Here is a 14,376-nt window from a genome sequence, read left to right as displayed (position 1 = left end):
TGCAGACTGTAAGTCATCAATAAATTCCTTTACTATATAGAGCATATCCGTAAGTTCTGTGACTCTAGAAAACCCTGACTAATACACTGGATCAGGCCATTTCATAAGGCCATGGGCCAGCTGGTCCTTGCTCAAAACTCAGCTCAAGGGCTGGAGGGCTGGCTCAGCAGTTAAGAGCACCAGCTGCTCTAGACGAGCCAGGTTCAATTCCCAGCACCCACACAGTGGTCACAAACACCTGTGACTCCAGTTCCAGGGCATCTAATGCTCTCTTCTGACGTCTAAGGGCACCATGCACACATATGGTACATAGACATACAAGTAGGCAAGACATCCATACACAGCCTTGGTGGGGCAGAGCAGGCTCAGGACCCAGAATCCTACACAGCCTTGGCCTAGTGCCTCTAGCCAGACCAAGGCCGCGGCCCTATCCCTAGCCAAAGCAGAAACTACCGCTGTGTCCAGAAAAGGGGCTCACAGGTTCAAAGGCGTCAAATACTTCTCTGATGTTTTTGTTATTATTGTTTAGGGTTTAAAATTTACCTTCTAATCATTTTTACATATTATTTTATGTGTATATGTCTGCATGTATGCCTGTGTACCCCATGTAGCAGTCAGAAGAGGGTTGTCGGGTACCCAGGAACTGAAGTTACAGACAGTTGCAAACCGTAATTCAAGGGCTGTGGCTCTGGAGGAGCAGTCAGTGCTCTTAACCTCTGAGCCGTCTCCCCAGCCCTGTTTGTTTCTTTTTGAGACAGGGCCTCATGTAGTCCATGCTGGCCTAAAATTCCCTACATGCCCAAAGATGATCTTGAAGTCTTGATTCTTCTGGGTGCACCTTCCAAGTCCTGGGATTACAGGCAGGCACCTACCCCACGGCCAAGTGCTGCTCATATGTAGAATTTTAACCAGTGCTACCCAGCTTCCTTATAAAAGGTTCAACAACCTAGGGTCAAGACTGAGCTTCAAATGGCTGAGTCTCGCCTATGAAGCTGGCCCCATACTAATACTTCCAAGGGCTTGCTGGTGGGAATGGGTTGCTTGGAGGTGAGGCAGAGTCTGATGGCAGAACAGTATCAGGGCTGGGGAGGGGTAGGAGCAGGACCCTGGGCAGCAGGAAAAGGAAAGACGGGGTCACGTTTTTGTGCAGTGTGAAGATGTGTCTCTGTCCTTCCTTGCCTGCCTAAGGTACCTTTTGATTGGTTAAAATAAAAAGCCTCTGGCCCAAAGCAGGAGACAGAATAGTAAGATGGGATGTCTAGGCAGAGAAAGGAATTCTGGGAAAGAGGGTGGCATGGGAGATTTAGCAACTAAGATGTAGAGGAGAAAAAAACTGAACTGCAGATATTGATGGAGGAGAGGTTAGGAACTACGTGGCAGAACCTAGTCTAAATGGGGTAATTGAGCTACAAGCTAGTCGGGAACAAACCTAGCATGAGGCCCAGGCATTCAAAAATAAATATATGTGTCTTTTTTTGTTTGTTTGTTTTTCGAGACAGGGTTTCTCTGTATAGCCCTGGCTGTCCTGGAACTCATTTTGTAGACCAGGCTGGCCTCGAACTCAGAAATCCACCTGCCTCTGCCTCCCAAGTGCTGGGATTAAAGGTGTGCACCACCACGCCCAATGCAAATATATGTGTCTTTTTTCAAGAACTGAGGTGGGCATAGAAAAGGCCCCCACAGTTACACAGGTGCAGCCCTTCTGCTCAAGCATTTGTTCCTAAGACTGAAAGCAGCATCCTTTAGGTGTGGTATGCACATCTTTTTTTTTTTTTTTTAATATTTATTTATTATATGTAAGTACACTGTTGCTGTCTTCAGACACTCCAGAAGAGGGCGCCAGATTTCACTACAGATGGTTGTGAGCCACCATGTGGTTGCTGGGATTTGAACTCAGGACCTTTGGAAGAGCAGTCAGTGCTCTTAACCACTGAGCCATCTCTCCAGCCCTGGTATGCACATCTTTAATTCCAGCATTTGGGAAGCAGGCATATCTCTGTGAGTTCAAGGTCAGCCTCATGAGACCCTGACTCAAAAAAGGGAGGGATGGTGTGCTGGGTAGTTTTGTGTCAACTTGATACAAGCTGGAGTTATCACAGAGAAAGGAGCTTCAGTTGGGGAAATGCCTCCAAGTGATCCAGCTGTAAGGCATTTTCTCAATTAGTGATCAAGGGGGGAGGTTCCCTTGTGGGTGGGACCATCTCTGGTAGTCTTGGGTTTATAAGAGAGCAGGCTGAGCAAGCCAGGGGAAGCAAGCCAATAAAGAACATCCCTCCATGGCCTCTGCATCAGCTCCTGCTTCCTGACCTGCTTGAGTTCCAGTCCTGATTTCCTTCAGTGATGAACAGCAGTGTGGAAGTGTAAGCTGAATAAACCCTTTCCTCCCCAACTTGCTTCTTGGTCATGATGTTTTGTCCAGGAATAGAAACCCTGACTAAGACAGATGGGAAAAAGGGACCAGAGAGATGGGTCAGCAGTTAAGAGCACTGGCTACTTTTGAACAGGACTTAGGTTCTGTTCTTATACGTGGGTGTTCCCAGCACCCATACCTAAGCTCACAACCATCTGCATTCCAGCGTCAGCGAATCTGACACTCTTCAGGTCTCTGTGGGCACCAGACACACAATACAGAGCCATACATGCAGGCAAATCACTTGTGGTCTGAATGAAAAGGCTCATAGACTCATAGGGAGTGGCATTATTGGAGGTGTGGCTTTTGTCCCTAGTGGGTGGGCTTTGAGGTTTCAGGAGCTCAAGCCAGGTCTAGTGGCTCAATGTCCCTTCCTGCTGCCAGTAGATCCAGATGTAGAATTCTCAGCTACTTTTCCAGCACCATGTCTGCCTGCACATTGCCTTACTTCTAAACCTCTCAACTGTAAGCCATCACCAGTTAAAGGTTTTCCTTTATAATAGTTGCTGTGGTCATGGTTTCTTCACAGTAAGAGAACTTATCTAAGACATCACTCATACACATAAAAAATTTGTTTAGATTTACTTATTTATGTATATGAGTACACTGTAGCTGTCCTCAGACACATCAGAAGAGAGCATTGGATTCCATTACAGATGGTTGAGAGGCACCATGTGGTTGCTAGGAATTGAACTCAGGATGTCTGGAAGAGCAATCAGTGCTCTAAACTACAGTACCATCTCTCCAGCCCCACACATACATTTTTTAAAAATAAGTTATCTTTTTTTTTTAAAGCCAACATTCTCCTGGCATGTTCCAGTTGACAGTGGCCCTTGTGGGTTCCCGGAGACTGCCTGGCCTGTAAGTGGAGGGAGGGGTACTTTCCTGACCCAGCCAGCCAGGCCTAGAGAATTCCCTGACGAAGACTCAGCAGGCACTGGGACCCAGTCCCACCAGCCTCAGTCAGGTCTTGGTCTTTACTTGAGGTCTGCCTTGTAGCTTATTTCTCCTCCCAGCGTCATAGCTAACTTTACCCTCTAAGATACCAAGAGCCTGTGGTTTAAGCAGGTGCTCAGCCTCTGGACCATAATGTGCTCCTTGAATGTTCATGGCACACAGGTGGCACATATGTGCAGAGATGGAGACCACTTCTCCATCAGGGACCCTGGCTCGGTTGCTGAAGACCTGCTCAGGCTGCCTGCCTCTCTCACATTTTAATCTGGGAATGAGCAACACTGAGAGAGGAAGCAGAGGCAGGAGGGGGGGGGGCTTAAGGGGAGTAGCAAAGCTTAGCTATTCAGTCAAGCGCTCTTCTTAGGATCACAGAGCCACTGCTTTCTATACTTTAAATTTATTTGTATTGTGTATGATGAGTGTTTGCCTGCACATATGAATGTCACATGTTATTTGGTTATTGTACATAGAATACCTAATTGTTAGCAAAATATACAAGCTTAAATAAGAATGCTAAAGAATGGAAAGTTCCTGCCTATATTAAGGCAACTTGCTTGAGAGAGGGCTTGTGGCCTTTCATCTATGACTGGAGGCAAAGTCAGCTAGGTGGCCTGGAGCTAAAGGTGAATTGGCCCCTACTGACTTGGCTTGGAGGGCCCCTCCCATGACAGTGACGTGGTTCAGCTTGCCAATGCTGTGGGGAAGAGGAGGGGCTAGAGACTTTTATAAGCAACTGGGATAGAGTGCTCTCTCCCTCTCCCTCTGACTCGACTTTATGGAATGAGCTCCAGGTAAGAGATAGGGGTTTTCTCTCTGGGCTTGCAGGAACAAGCGAAGCAGCTAGCAGGACCCAGGTAAGACCCAGGTAGTCGAGGGAAAGAGCTAAGGGGCCCTCGTGGAGGAGCTCAAGAGAAAAGGTAGACTAGATCCGTAGAATGACACAGAGATTTCTAAAGAGCTAGTAGTTTAGTTGTAAAATCAGGCTTGTAAATCAATATTTTGTATGTAGTTCAGACAATAAAAAGTTACCTCACTGAGCTAGCAGTTTCTTAATTCCGTTTACGCCTTCCGTGTCTTTATTGGTATAAATACTGGATAATATACAGTTACATATGTTCACCATGAGTGTGCCCAGTGCCCACAGAGCCCTGGTGCCTGTAAGAAGGTGTTGGATCCCCTGGAACTGGAGTTAGGGTTTCCAGTCAAACCCAGGTAATCTAGAAGGACAGCTTTTTGCAAACCCATTTGGCGGCCTCAGCTGTCAAGAGGTCCAGAGAGCCAGCAGAGCCAACATGCAAACCTCTGCCCTCTCAGAACCGGCCACCTCAATCTGTCGTGTGGTTAAAGCCATCTCTGCCCCACCCAGTTTACTGAGGCCAATACTTCAGAAGTCAACACTCCAGGAATCCGTCATAGAAATGAACAGTTTTAATTGGATGCAGGAATAGGGTCGGAGGAGAAATGGGGCGAAAAGACCTTTGAGGAAAAGAAGCAAGTGGTGGGCCACAGGGTCAGCATCTACAAGAACAAGGTGATGAAGACCATCGCCCTCCTCTTCCGTAGATCAGTCGAATCCCACCTGGGGACGATCCCTGCCCAGCTTGTTCCCAAGGCCTCACAGAGGCTTCTGTGAGTAGTTGGGGAAAAACTTTGCAAACTGTAAAGTGCAGTGCACAACACATGCAGGCCAACTGCCTCTGTCAGACAGGCCCACCTGGATTCTAGGGGTGTTGGCTGCGAGAAAACCCTGTTGGAGGCTCAGAGGTCCTGTGAGCTTTCTCTTCCCCTCAGTTTCCATGACACTTCATGCCCTACCCGGGGCCTGTGGGGTAAGTAGGGGAAGCTGTTGCTCTGGAGCTGGTCCCGGGTCCCACTCTGAGTCGAGGTAGAGACCGTAAGGGTGTCCTAAGCAAGACCTACAGGTGGCTTTGCTCCCTGGGGTCAGTGGGTGGACTGATGAAGAAATGTAGTCCGGATGGCAGTGAGGGGCCCTGTGCCTGCTTCCCCGATCGCTGACTTCCAACATGCCCTTCTGTGCATCTCTGTGAGCTCCATGTTTCTGTGTCCCGTGTCACTCCTAGCTGAGAGGCAGAGTAACCAATGGTAAACTCTTCCTCACCATATGCAGCGTGGCTGCCAGCCACGCACCCACGGACCAAGAGACCAGGTATATTGGAGGTCCTTTCTCGGGAACGTCCCAACTCCAGAAGCTGCACTGAGGGGAGGACTGTGTGGAGCACTGGTGGTCCTCAGAGTAAAGCCTTGAAGAGGAAGGAGAGGGAGGCTCCGCAGGAGAGTCCAAGGGCCAGGAAGAAGGTCATGAGGGCTCCCGCCACCTCCCTCTCATGTGGCAGCACCTGCCTAGAACACAAAGAGACGGGAACTTATAGAGAATGCTAGGTCTGACCTTAGACACAGTTTCTGGCCCTCTGCTGTCCCCCAGCACTGGAGTTCCTAGTCTGGATCTGACCCCATCCTGGGTCAATATAACCTGGCCTTTCTCTGGGTTCAGTGTCCTCTGTAAAATGAAGTTGCTGAAAAAGAGCATCTTTCTGGACCTTTGGGGTCCAGCTTTATAGGGTTCTAGATGCTATTGCTTCATTTCTCAATAAAATATCCCCAACTGGTTCTTCCCGTCATGTTCAGTCTCCTGAGAGTCCTAGCCTTATTGCCTCTGTAGGAAATGGCCAGGCTACCCGGGTAGGCAGGTAACTTCCTCAGTTCTGGCCTGGAACAAGTGCCACAGTGAAGGGCTGTCCCATAGGATGGCACCAGAGGTCTTAAGACAGCTACCTAGGCCAGGCGTGGTGGCGCACGCCTTTAATCCCAGCACGCGGGAGGCAGAGGCAGGCGGATCTCTGAGTTCGAAGCCAGCCTGGTCTACAGAGTGAGTTCCAGGACAGCCAGGGCTACACAGAGAAACCCTGTCTGCAAAAAGCAAAAAGAAAAACAAGACAGCTCCCTAGGATTGATGGTCTTCCTTTCCAGACACCCCTCAAAGAGCTAGGCCCTCCCCACGCCCACCCCCAACCCTTTGCTCCGCAGACCTGGGTGCCAGGCACATGGTGAGAGACACCAAGTAGCCGTTGGAAACAGCGAAGAGCAGCATGAAGGTGATGAAGTAGGCATCCTGCCTGAAGATGATGGGCAGCCGGGCGTGCTGGGGCACGTGGCACAGCATGAAGAGTGGAACAAACAGGAAGCGTAGGCACACCAGCAGGGGCAGCAGCTGCTGGCTGTCCTCATCTGGCTGTGACAGAGGCTCAGGTGAGTGTGGGTCCTGCAGTGAGGTAGGGGGGTCTGCCGTGTGTGTGTGTGTGTGTGTGTGTGTGTGTGTGTGTGTGTGTGTGTGTGCTGGGAATGAGACTCGGGTCTTCTGGAAAAGCTCTTAGCTACTGGGCCATCTCTCTTGCCCCTGATCAAGTCTTTATAATAAGAGCATGCAAACTCCCGTGCTTTAGCTTTCTGAAACAGGAGACAGTCAGATCACCCACAGCCATGTGCGTCGGAGCACTGGCAGGTATTCCTCCAACCTAACCACAACTAGAACCCATTGGCCATCCATCCTGGATGGGACTGCAAGCAGGCTGGCTCTCCAGGCTGTGTCCCCACTGCTGCTATACTTGTTACACTTCCTAGAGAGCTTTCACAGAAGGAAACAATACCCTGCTGAAAGCAATCCCCTAAGAATCATGTCCGACTCCTCATTAGGTATAAGAGCCTTCATGCAGCAGAGGGCTGGGCTGGGCTGGGGCTGGATGCTGGGGACACGGTGCACCACTGCATGTGGTGGCTTCTACTTTGGAGGAACTCTCCACTAGCCTGGCCTGCACATTCCAGGGTCCAGTCACTTACTGCCATTTGGGAGAGCTGCTCCAATGTTAGGTGAGAGAGACTACTGAAAGTCACCTTTCTATGGTCCTCCCCCCGCCCTTTGGTTCCCCAGTTACTTCCCAAACTTCTGGCTGGTTTAGCCCAGAAAAACTCACCCACAGGAAGTAGGAGGTCAGGCTCCGGCCCAGCCAATCCATGACGTTGAAGAGCAGGAAGCAACAGATAGGGTTGAAGAACACATCTGGGGAAGAGAGAGCGGACACTCAGCCCAATCTCCGTTTGCCCCTTTCCCTCACTCTCCCAGCCCCTGCTTTACCCCAGCACTCACCCCACTTCCCGGGGCTATTGGAGCTGGTGGTCACCATGGCTGTGATGGCAGGAAAGACCGACAGGGTGACTGTGAAGACCAACACAAGGCACAGCGCCGTCAGCCAGATCTGGGAGCCGGAGGCAGGGTTGTGAGTGGGCAGGGAAGCCCCATGTCCGTCATGCAGCCCCCACCCCAGCCCCACCATTGCAGCTCTGCCCACTGTCTCCCTCCATGAGCCAATGAGCTGAGGGAATAAGCACTAAGGTCTAATTCTGGTCCCAGAGAGTCCCAGGGCTGGAGAAAACCCCTGGGTGTTGGATTAGAAGCTAATCTCTTAGTTGAACCTTTGAAAAGACAACGAACCTTCCGGAAGACAACAAAAACTGAAGGTTTTCCTGGCTTCTGTGGCTCCTCCAGCTCTGGCTCCTTCTCAGGGTCAAGATCCAGGGTTGGGCTAGCTTGCTGGGGGCTGATGGGAACCCCGTTCTTCTCATCTAGCGGAGAGGGCAGGCTGAGGTCAGGCACATGACTCACTTTTCCATAAGTAAGGAAATCCCCAGTATTGAAAAAGTGACTCGGGCTGGAGAGATGGCTCAGCGGGTAAGAGCACTGACTGTTCTTCCAAGGGTCCTGAGTTCAAATCCCAGCAAACACACGGTGGCTCACAACCATCTGTAATGGGATCCGATGCCCTCTTTTGGTGCACTACACTGTACAGTGTACTTACATATAATAATAAAAAATAAATCTTTGGGCTGGAGAGAGCAGAGGTCCTCAGTTCAAATCCCAGCAACCACATGGTGGCTCACAACCATCTGTACAGCTACAGTGTACTCATATACATAAAATAAACAAATAAATATTAAAAAAGAACAAGTGACTCTTTCCAGCCTAAGTACAGAAGGGGCTGTCTTCCTATTGCTCGTTTACTGTGGTGTTGGGTATTGACCCATGATTTCATGGGCTGTTAGACATGTGACTGAGTTACATCTGAGCACTCACGTGTCCTTGTTTGCTTTTGAAGATAGGATCTCTTTCTAGCCCAGACAGGCCTAGCCTCTCAGTTACCTAGCCTGACCTCTGATTTGCTATTCCCCTGCCCACGTGCCAGGCAATGAGTTAAAAGCATCTTGGATAGATTCTGTCATTGTCACTTTGCAATGAAGAAATGAAGCCTAAGTCAGGCATGGTGGTGAACGCCTTTAGTCTCAGCGCCCAGGAAGCAGAGGTAGGCAGACTTCTGGGTCTGAGGCCAGTCCAGCCTATGTAGAAAGACCCTGCTACCAAGACAACAGTAACAACAACAAGGAAATGGAGCCTAGAGCGATCTGCCCAAGGCTTAGTAGAGATCGTGGATCCAAAGTGCTCTCTCCTGTTTCTCCATTTTGTCTAAGAGGAAACTGAGCCACAGGGTAGCAAGATGGCTTCCCTTCATGGCCTGCTTCTGCTCTCACAAGGCTCAAAGGGAGGAGCTACCAGGAGGGCAGAAGGGAAGACTTCCTAGGAGAGTGTACCTGAACTTCCTCTGGGTCTCTCCCACATCCCCTCAAGGACCCTGGGGCTCACCAGCTTGGAGGAGCTCAGCTTTGGTCTCCAGCTCCTGAACTGGGGCCTGAGACAGCTTCTCTGTCAGGTAGTAACGGGCAAACTTCTGCAGAAGGATCAACAAGTCAGTCCTGCACAAGGCTTCTGCGAATGCCTACCCCCCCACATGCCTGCCCCCTTCACACACATGCCTACCCCCCCCCCCACACACACCCTTGGCTGAGAGGCTGAGGCCCCACAGCCAACTTTTCTCTTCCTTCGCCTCTTCCAGGGTTTTGCCCAAAATTCCCTAAGGTGGTGCATCTAGCCCTGTGGCAGGCTTACCAGATGGGGCAGGCTGAGGTAACAGACGATGGAGAGGAGGATGCCCACACAGGGTGTGATGAAGTATCCAAGGGCAGAGGTCTGGGCATCCATGCCACCTGGGACAGAAAGTTTAGCTGCCGAGGAGACACAAGTCTCCCACTCCCAGTTTTCTGTAACATCGCTGTCCCTCAGTGCAAAGCCCAAGGGCCCTTTCCCTCAGCCTCCACTTCCCCATCACTTCCGCCTCCACCCCATAACCCAGGCACCCTCCTCAAGTGTCTGCTCTCTCTACCCAGACCTCCAGACCTCCAGGTCACTTACTGGCCAAGGACATGAGCATAGCAAGGGCAGCGAAGATCCCAGCCAGTCCCTGGCCGCTGAGGAAGAGGGTGCTGTAGGCCGAAGGCATGGTACCCAGCTGCCCAAAGAGGCTGCCTTGAAGCACGGCGCAGAAGGCTGTGGAGAGACATGGAGGGGACCAACACTCGGGCAGCCACAGCAGCATCCGAGAGGAAGCAACCATCAGGTGCATGGGAAGCCAGCCTAGGCTAGGCAAGTGTGGGGTCTCCTGGGGACTTGGGGCAGTCTGGTAGGATGTCCCCCATCTATTTTTCTTATTTATTTATTTGAGGCAGGGCATCACCATGTAGCCTTGGCTAGCCCGGAAGTCATCATCAAGACCAGGATGGTCTTGAACTCAGAGATCTCCTGCCTCTGCCTCCCAAGTGCTGGGATTAGTTATGCACCACTACACCCAGCCTACTTCTCTTTTGAGACATAACCATTGGTCTGTGGGGCTTCTGACTAAGAGGTCTCCCGACGTCCCTGCGGTTCCTAGACAAGTGTCTTTCCTCTCTTTGGGCCCATTTTCTTGTCTTGGGATTTGGGTGATGATGGTATTGTCTTCCTTTAAAGGATCTGCTGGGTTGTTCCTGCACAAGGAGGAGGTGGGGGAGCCGGAGGGAAATGTGCTTACAATTGATGAACCAGACAGACGCCATGGTGACGGAGAAGAACAGCCCAGGGCTCAAGTCCACCTTCACCAACGCTGCTGTCAGGGCAAAGAGCAGTAGTATGGCCACCAGGCTGCCCAGAATCCGCACCGACTCGGGGATGCTGCTCAGAAGCGGGCAGAGGACATCAGAGGGCCACTGGGAGCAGATAGGCAGAGGGGGCAGGGCGGGGGAGCTGGAGTGATGAGGTGGGAGCAGGGAAGGAGAGGAGCAGGAGGTGTCCTGGGCCTCTGTGACTGTCTCCACAGGGAGGGGGAGGTTGGGGCTGGTTCTCACCACTGATACAGGAAGGAGTTGAGGAGCGTGAAGAGCAGTAGAGGTAGCTGGGACAGCAGTGTCACCCAATTGTTGAAGTTGAAAGTGTCTGTGGGACTGGTGTGGTTGGTGCTCAGGGTCTCCGAGCTGCTGTTGGTCCCTGCTAACCGCCCCTGGAAGTACTGCCACGCAGAGACAATGTAGACGTGTAAGGTCAGGAAGCACTCCCCCACCTCCACCCCTGACACTTGGCAATCGAGGGTCTTTGGTTAACATCTGTGGGGCTGTCTTTGCATTGTTCGCAGCACCTGGCACAACACAGTTGGAGCTAGGTGTGTATACACTGGATTAAAGCTGACAGCTGCGCCTGAGCCCAAGGTCTTGCTCCGTCTCTGGGTTCCATCTCCTTTTCAGTGTCCTGGCCCTAGCCTCCATTCCCCTGCTGTAACAACCTCAACCCTTATTCATTCCATGGGTATTTATTGAACACCTACTGTATGTGAGGCCCCAGCTTGGGAACTAAGCCAATCTGTTCTCTCGGGCACACAGAGCCCAGCACTCTTGTGCGCGTACACTGCCTGCAAGGCAGACCTCACGTTTTAGCATCCTTCCATTCTGGTAAGCTGCAGGCTCCAGATTTTTCTCTAAATAGGATCGTCTTTGCTTCCACTCTGAATTTCCCCCCACCCTTTGCCTGCTCGGTTCCTAATTTACAAATCTTTTCTATGAAGCAGAAGAAATTTCTTCTGAGAACCTTTAGCGCTCTGCTTCAGGGTAGAATGGCCTGGCACGTGTCATGTTGCATTATTAATAGCCCTGGCTTTGTGTCTCTCAAATTCAGTAGTTGATTCATCTTTGGGTATCCAGGGTCCAGCACCGATCCCAGCACTCTACAGACACCTGGAAAGTTAACCCACTAAATATGTTTGAATAACCCTATTCTAAAGAAAACACAAAAGCCGGGCAGTCTGGCAGTGGTGGCGTACGCCTTTAATCCCAGCACTTGGGAGGCAGAGGCAGGCCGATTTCTGAGTTCAAAGCCAGCCTGGTCTACAGAGTGAGTTCCAGGACAGCCAGGGCTATATAGAGAAACGCTGTCTTGAAAAAAAACAACCAAACAAACAAACAAAAAAGAAAACACAAGCTATAAATTTCTGCCTTTCTATAAAAGAATGCATGCTTTGGGAACAGGGCCTTCCTCCACATCTGTCTACAGTAGTTGCACATTAAGGATTTAGTTGAATGAATGTAATTCATGTCATTGCAAAGAAATCCAAAGGCTTGGAAAAAACCACTTTGGAGTGACTGGCCAGAAATAAAGACAAAGGGCATGGGATGGAAACTCCTTTGCTGGTCAGACTCCTTGCGTGGATGGCCCTGCACCTGGGATCTGTACGTTCTTAAAAGTTTGCCTAGCCAGGCGAGAGGCAGTTCCCTCTATGAGGCTTGGTGCTGTCGCTGACAGGCTGCGCTGTAGTAGGTGGCCTGGTGAGGAAAGTGGCTCGTGAACCACAGTCCAAGACGACTGGAGGGATGGAGGTTTGTGGCCATGAGGTTGCCCAGCGGCCGCGGGTCTCACCGGGATGGCGGTAATGAAGAAGTTCCACGGGAGGAGGGTGCCCAGTCCCAGAATGAAGAAGCTGATCCCGACCAGGTGGTAGCTGTGGGGATCAATCAGAAGGTCACCCCGAGGACGTACGCCTGGGCCGCCCTAGCCGCCCCTCAGTAGAACGGACTACAATCCCCATCACCCTGGCTCAGGCAGCTAAGGGAATCGGCTGATGGGAATTGTAGTCCCGTTGGTCTTTGAGCCCAGGAGCATCAAGACGAGCGGGAATTCAAAGGCTCGTGGCCATTTGGGCCACGGTACGCACCACATGGGTTCCCACCTCACCTGTCCCGAGGGGCGTTTCCCCGCGCCATGGTGGCCGCAGTCCTATTGCGCCAGGCCCACTGCAAGGCGGCTGCACCTTGGGAGGCCGAAGGAGAGCGACGCTGGTCGGTGTCCGGGAATTCCAAGGTCGGAGCGCGGTAGCCAGTGAGAGGGTCCGGGTTGGGTTACACTGCGGACCACGTTTTGCAGGCTCGGACCTCGGCTCCGCCCCCAGGGCGGGAACAAAGAACCATTGCACTCCTCCCCCGGACGCCCGCTCTCCAGACTCCGCCTCGCTCGCTGGTGGCTGTGCCTTTAGGGTATTGGGTTCCGGCTTCTAGCTTGCTTCCACGCCTGTCTCACTGCCGTCCCTTCCCCTCACACCCGTCTTCTCCTTAGGCACGTGTCCGGAATCTCTGGGGAGGGGATAAGGACTGCGCAGGAGGGAAGGGGTCCGTTGGTTGTCGGGCACAGTCGATCTAGCTGGGAGGTTCTTGGCGTATTTGGAGCCCTCTAAGCTTCCCAGTCAGCGGATTAGGAAGGAAGTCCGACCAGAAGGAAGAAGTCAGTGTCATCTATTGTCGCAGAAGGTTCCAGCGCGGTGCTCCGAGGGAGTTCCCCCAGAGGTTGAGGAGGTGGCCGAGTACTTTGGCAGACGAAGCTCCCCAACATGTGGAAGACAGGCCCTCCTGCGGTGCCAGGGTCCAACAAGGAGGATTGAACAAAGGCTCTGGAGAGAATCGTGGCCCAGGTGATGTTCGGCCCCCTCCCCTGTAGTCGCCACCGCCACCTCCACGAGTGCTTAAAAACCTAATTTTCCAGAGGTTCCAAACCGCTACACGGTAAACGTTATCTCAATAACGTTTAGTTAGAAGGCATCCACCTTCCATCTATTACTCCCATCTTGTGAAAACTTTGATAAGATTGCAAGTTACTATCTTATAATTTATGCATGGGAATGGTTTCTCTGGCCTGGGGAAGTGAGATTTACCGTTTTCCTAAATTAAGAATATATTTATCTGAGCCGGGCTTGGTGGCGCACGCCTTTAATCCCAGCNGGATTTCTGAGTTCGAGGCCAGCCTGGTCTACAGAGTGAGTTCCAGGACAGTCAGAGCTATACAGAGAAACCCTGTCTCAAAAAACAAAAACAAACAAACAACAACAACAACAAAAAGAATAGAATGTGGGGCTGGAGAGATGGCTTAGTGGTTAAGAGCGCTGACTGCTCTTCCAGGGGTCTTGAGTTCAACTCCCAGCAACCACATGGTGGCTCACAGTTATCTATAATGAGATCCGATGCCCTCTTCTGGTGTCTCTGAAGAGAGTGACAGTGTACTCATATAAATAAAATAAATAAATCTTTAAAAAAGAGAATAGAATGTGCCCTTCTCATAGAATAGTAAGTTAAGGCTGCATAATAAGGAGTACAATGAGCTTTCATAAATTGGACTAAGAAGAAAAAAAAAAGGCTTGGAACAGATTTGTGATCCAGGAAAAACATTTACACTAGGTCAGGTCCAAGGATGAAGCCACAGGTGTACACTATGATAAATTAAAACAAGGCCATGTAAAACTGTTGCTTTGAACTTATAATGAGCTTATAGAATGAAACACTGCTTTGAACTTACTATTGACGTCTTTCTGTAACACCCCCCCCTATGTAACATTTTATCTACTAGGTAATTCTTTCTTACATAAAGAACATTTTTTCTAAAAAGCTATAAGAAGCTGAAAGCAATAATAAAGTTGGGTGTAGCCCTTTTCTGCTTCATCCAGTGTATGTGACTTCTTTCCTTCCTTCCTTCTTTCTTTCTTTAAATAACTATGAAAATAAAAATAAACCAGCCCAGGGCTGGTGAGATGGCTCAGGAGGTA

At 50.8% G+C, this 14,376-nt stretch overlaps 1 protein-coding gene across 1 annotated transcript; it reads right to left on the bottom strand.

Annotated features, from left to right (window-relative positions):
* Nucleotides 1-4,808: 4,808 nt before the first annotated feature.
* Slc29a2 (solute carrier family 29 member 2) lies at nucleotides 4,809-13,040 on the bottom strand. Its single transcript, XM_021213134.2, has 12 exons — nucleotides 12,522-13,040; nucleotides 12,207-12,288; nucleotides 10,649-10,809; nucleotides 10,336-10,475; nucleotides 9,681-9,815; nucleotides 9,378-9,475; nucleotides 9,075-9,159; nucleotides 7,872-8,002; nucleotides 7,527-7,635; nucleotides 7,354-7,439; nucleotides 6,412-6,614; nucleotides 4,809-5,725 (listed from the first exon to the last, which is right to left on the bottom strand). The coding sequence occupies exons 1-12, from the start codon at nucleotides 12,548-12,550 to the stop codon at nucleotides 5,614-5,616; spliced, it is 1,371 nt and encodes a 456-aa protein (XP_021068793.1). The 5' UTR covers nucleotides 12,551-13,040; the 3' UTR covers nucleotides 4,809-5,613.
* Between the last annotated feature and the right edge of the window lie 1,336 nt (nucleotides 13,041-14,376).

This window comes from Mus pahari, chromosome 1 (genome assembly GCF_900095145.1).
Source record: "Mus pahari chromosome 1, PAHARI_EIJ_v1.1, whole genome shotgun sequence".
Taxonomy (NCBI): Eukaryota; Metazoa; Chordata; class Mammalia; order Rodentia; family Muridae; genus Mus; species Mus pahari.
This window is presented reverse-complemented; position numbering and strand designations above follow the sequence as displayed.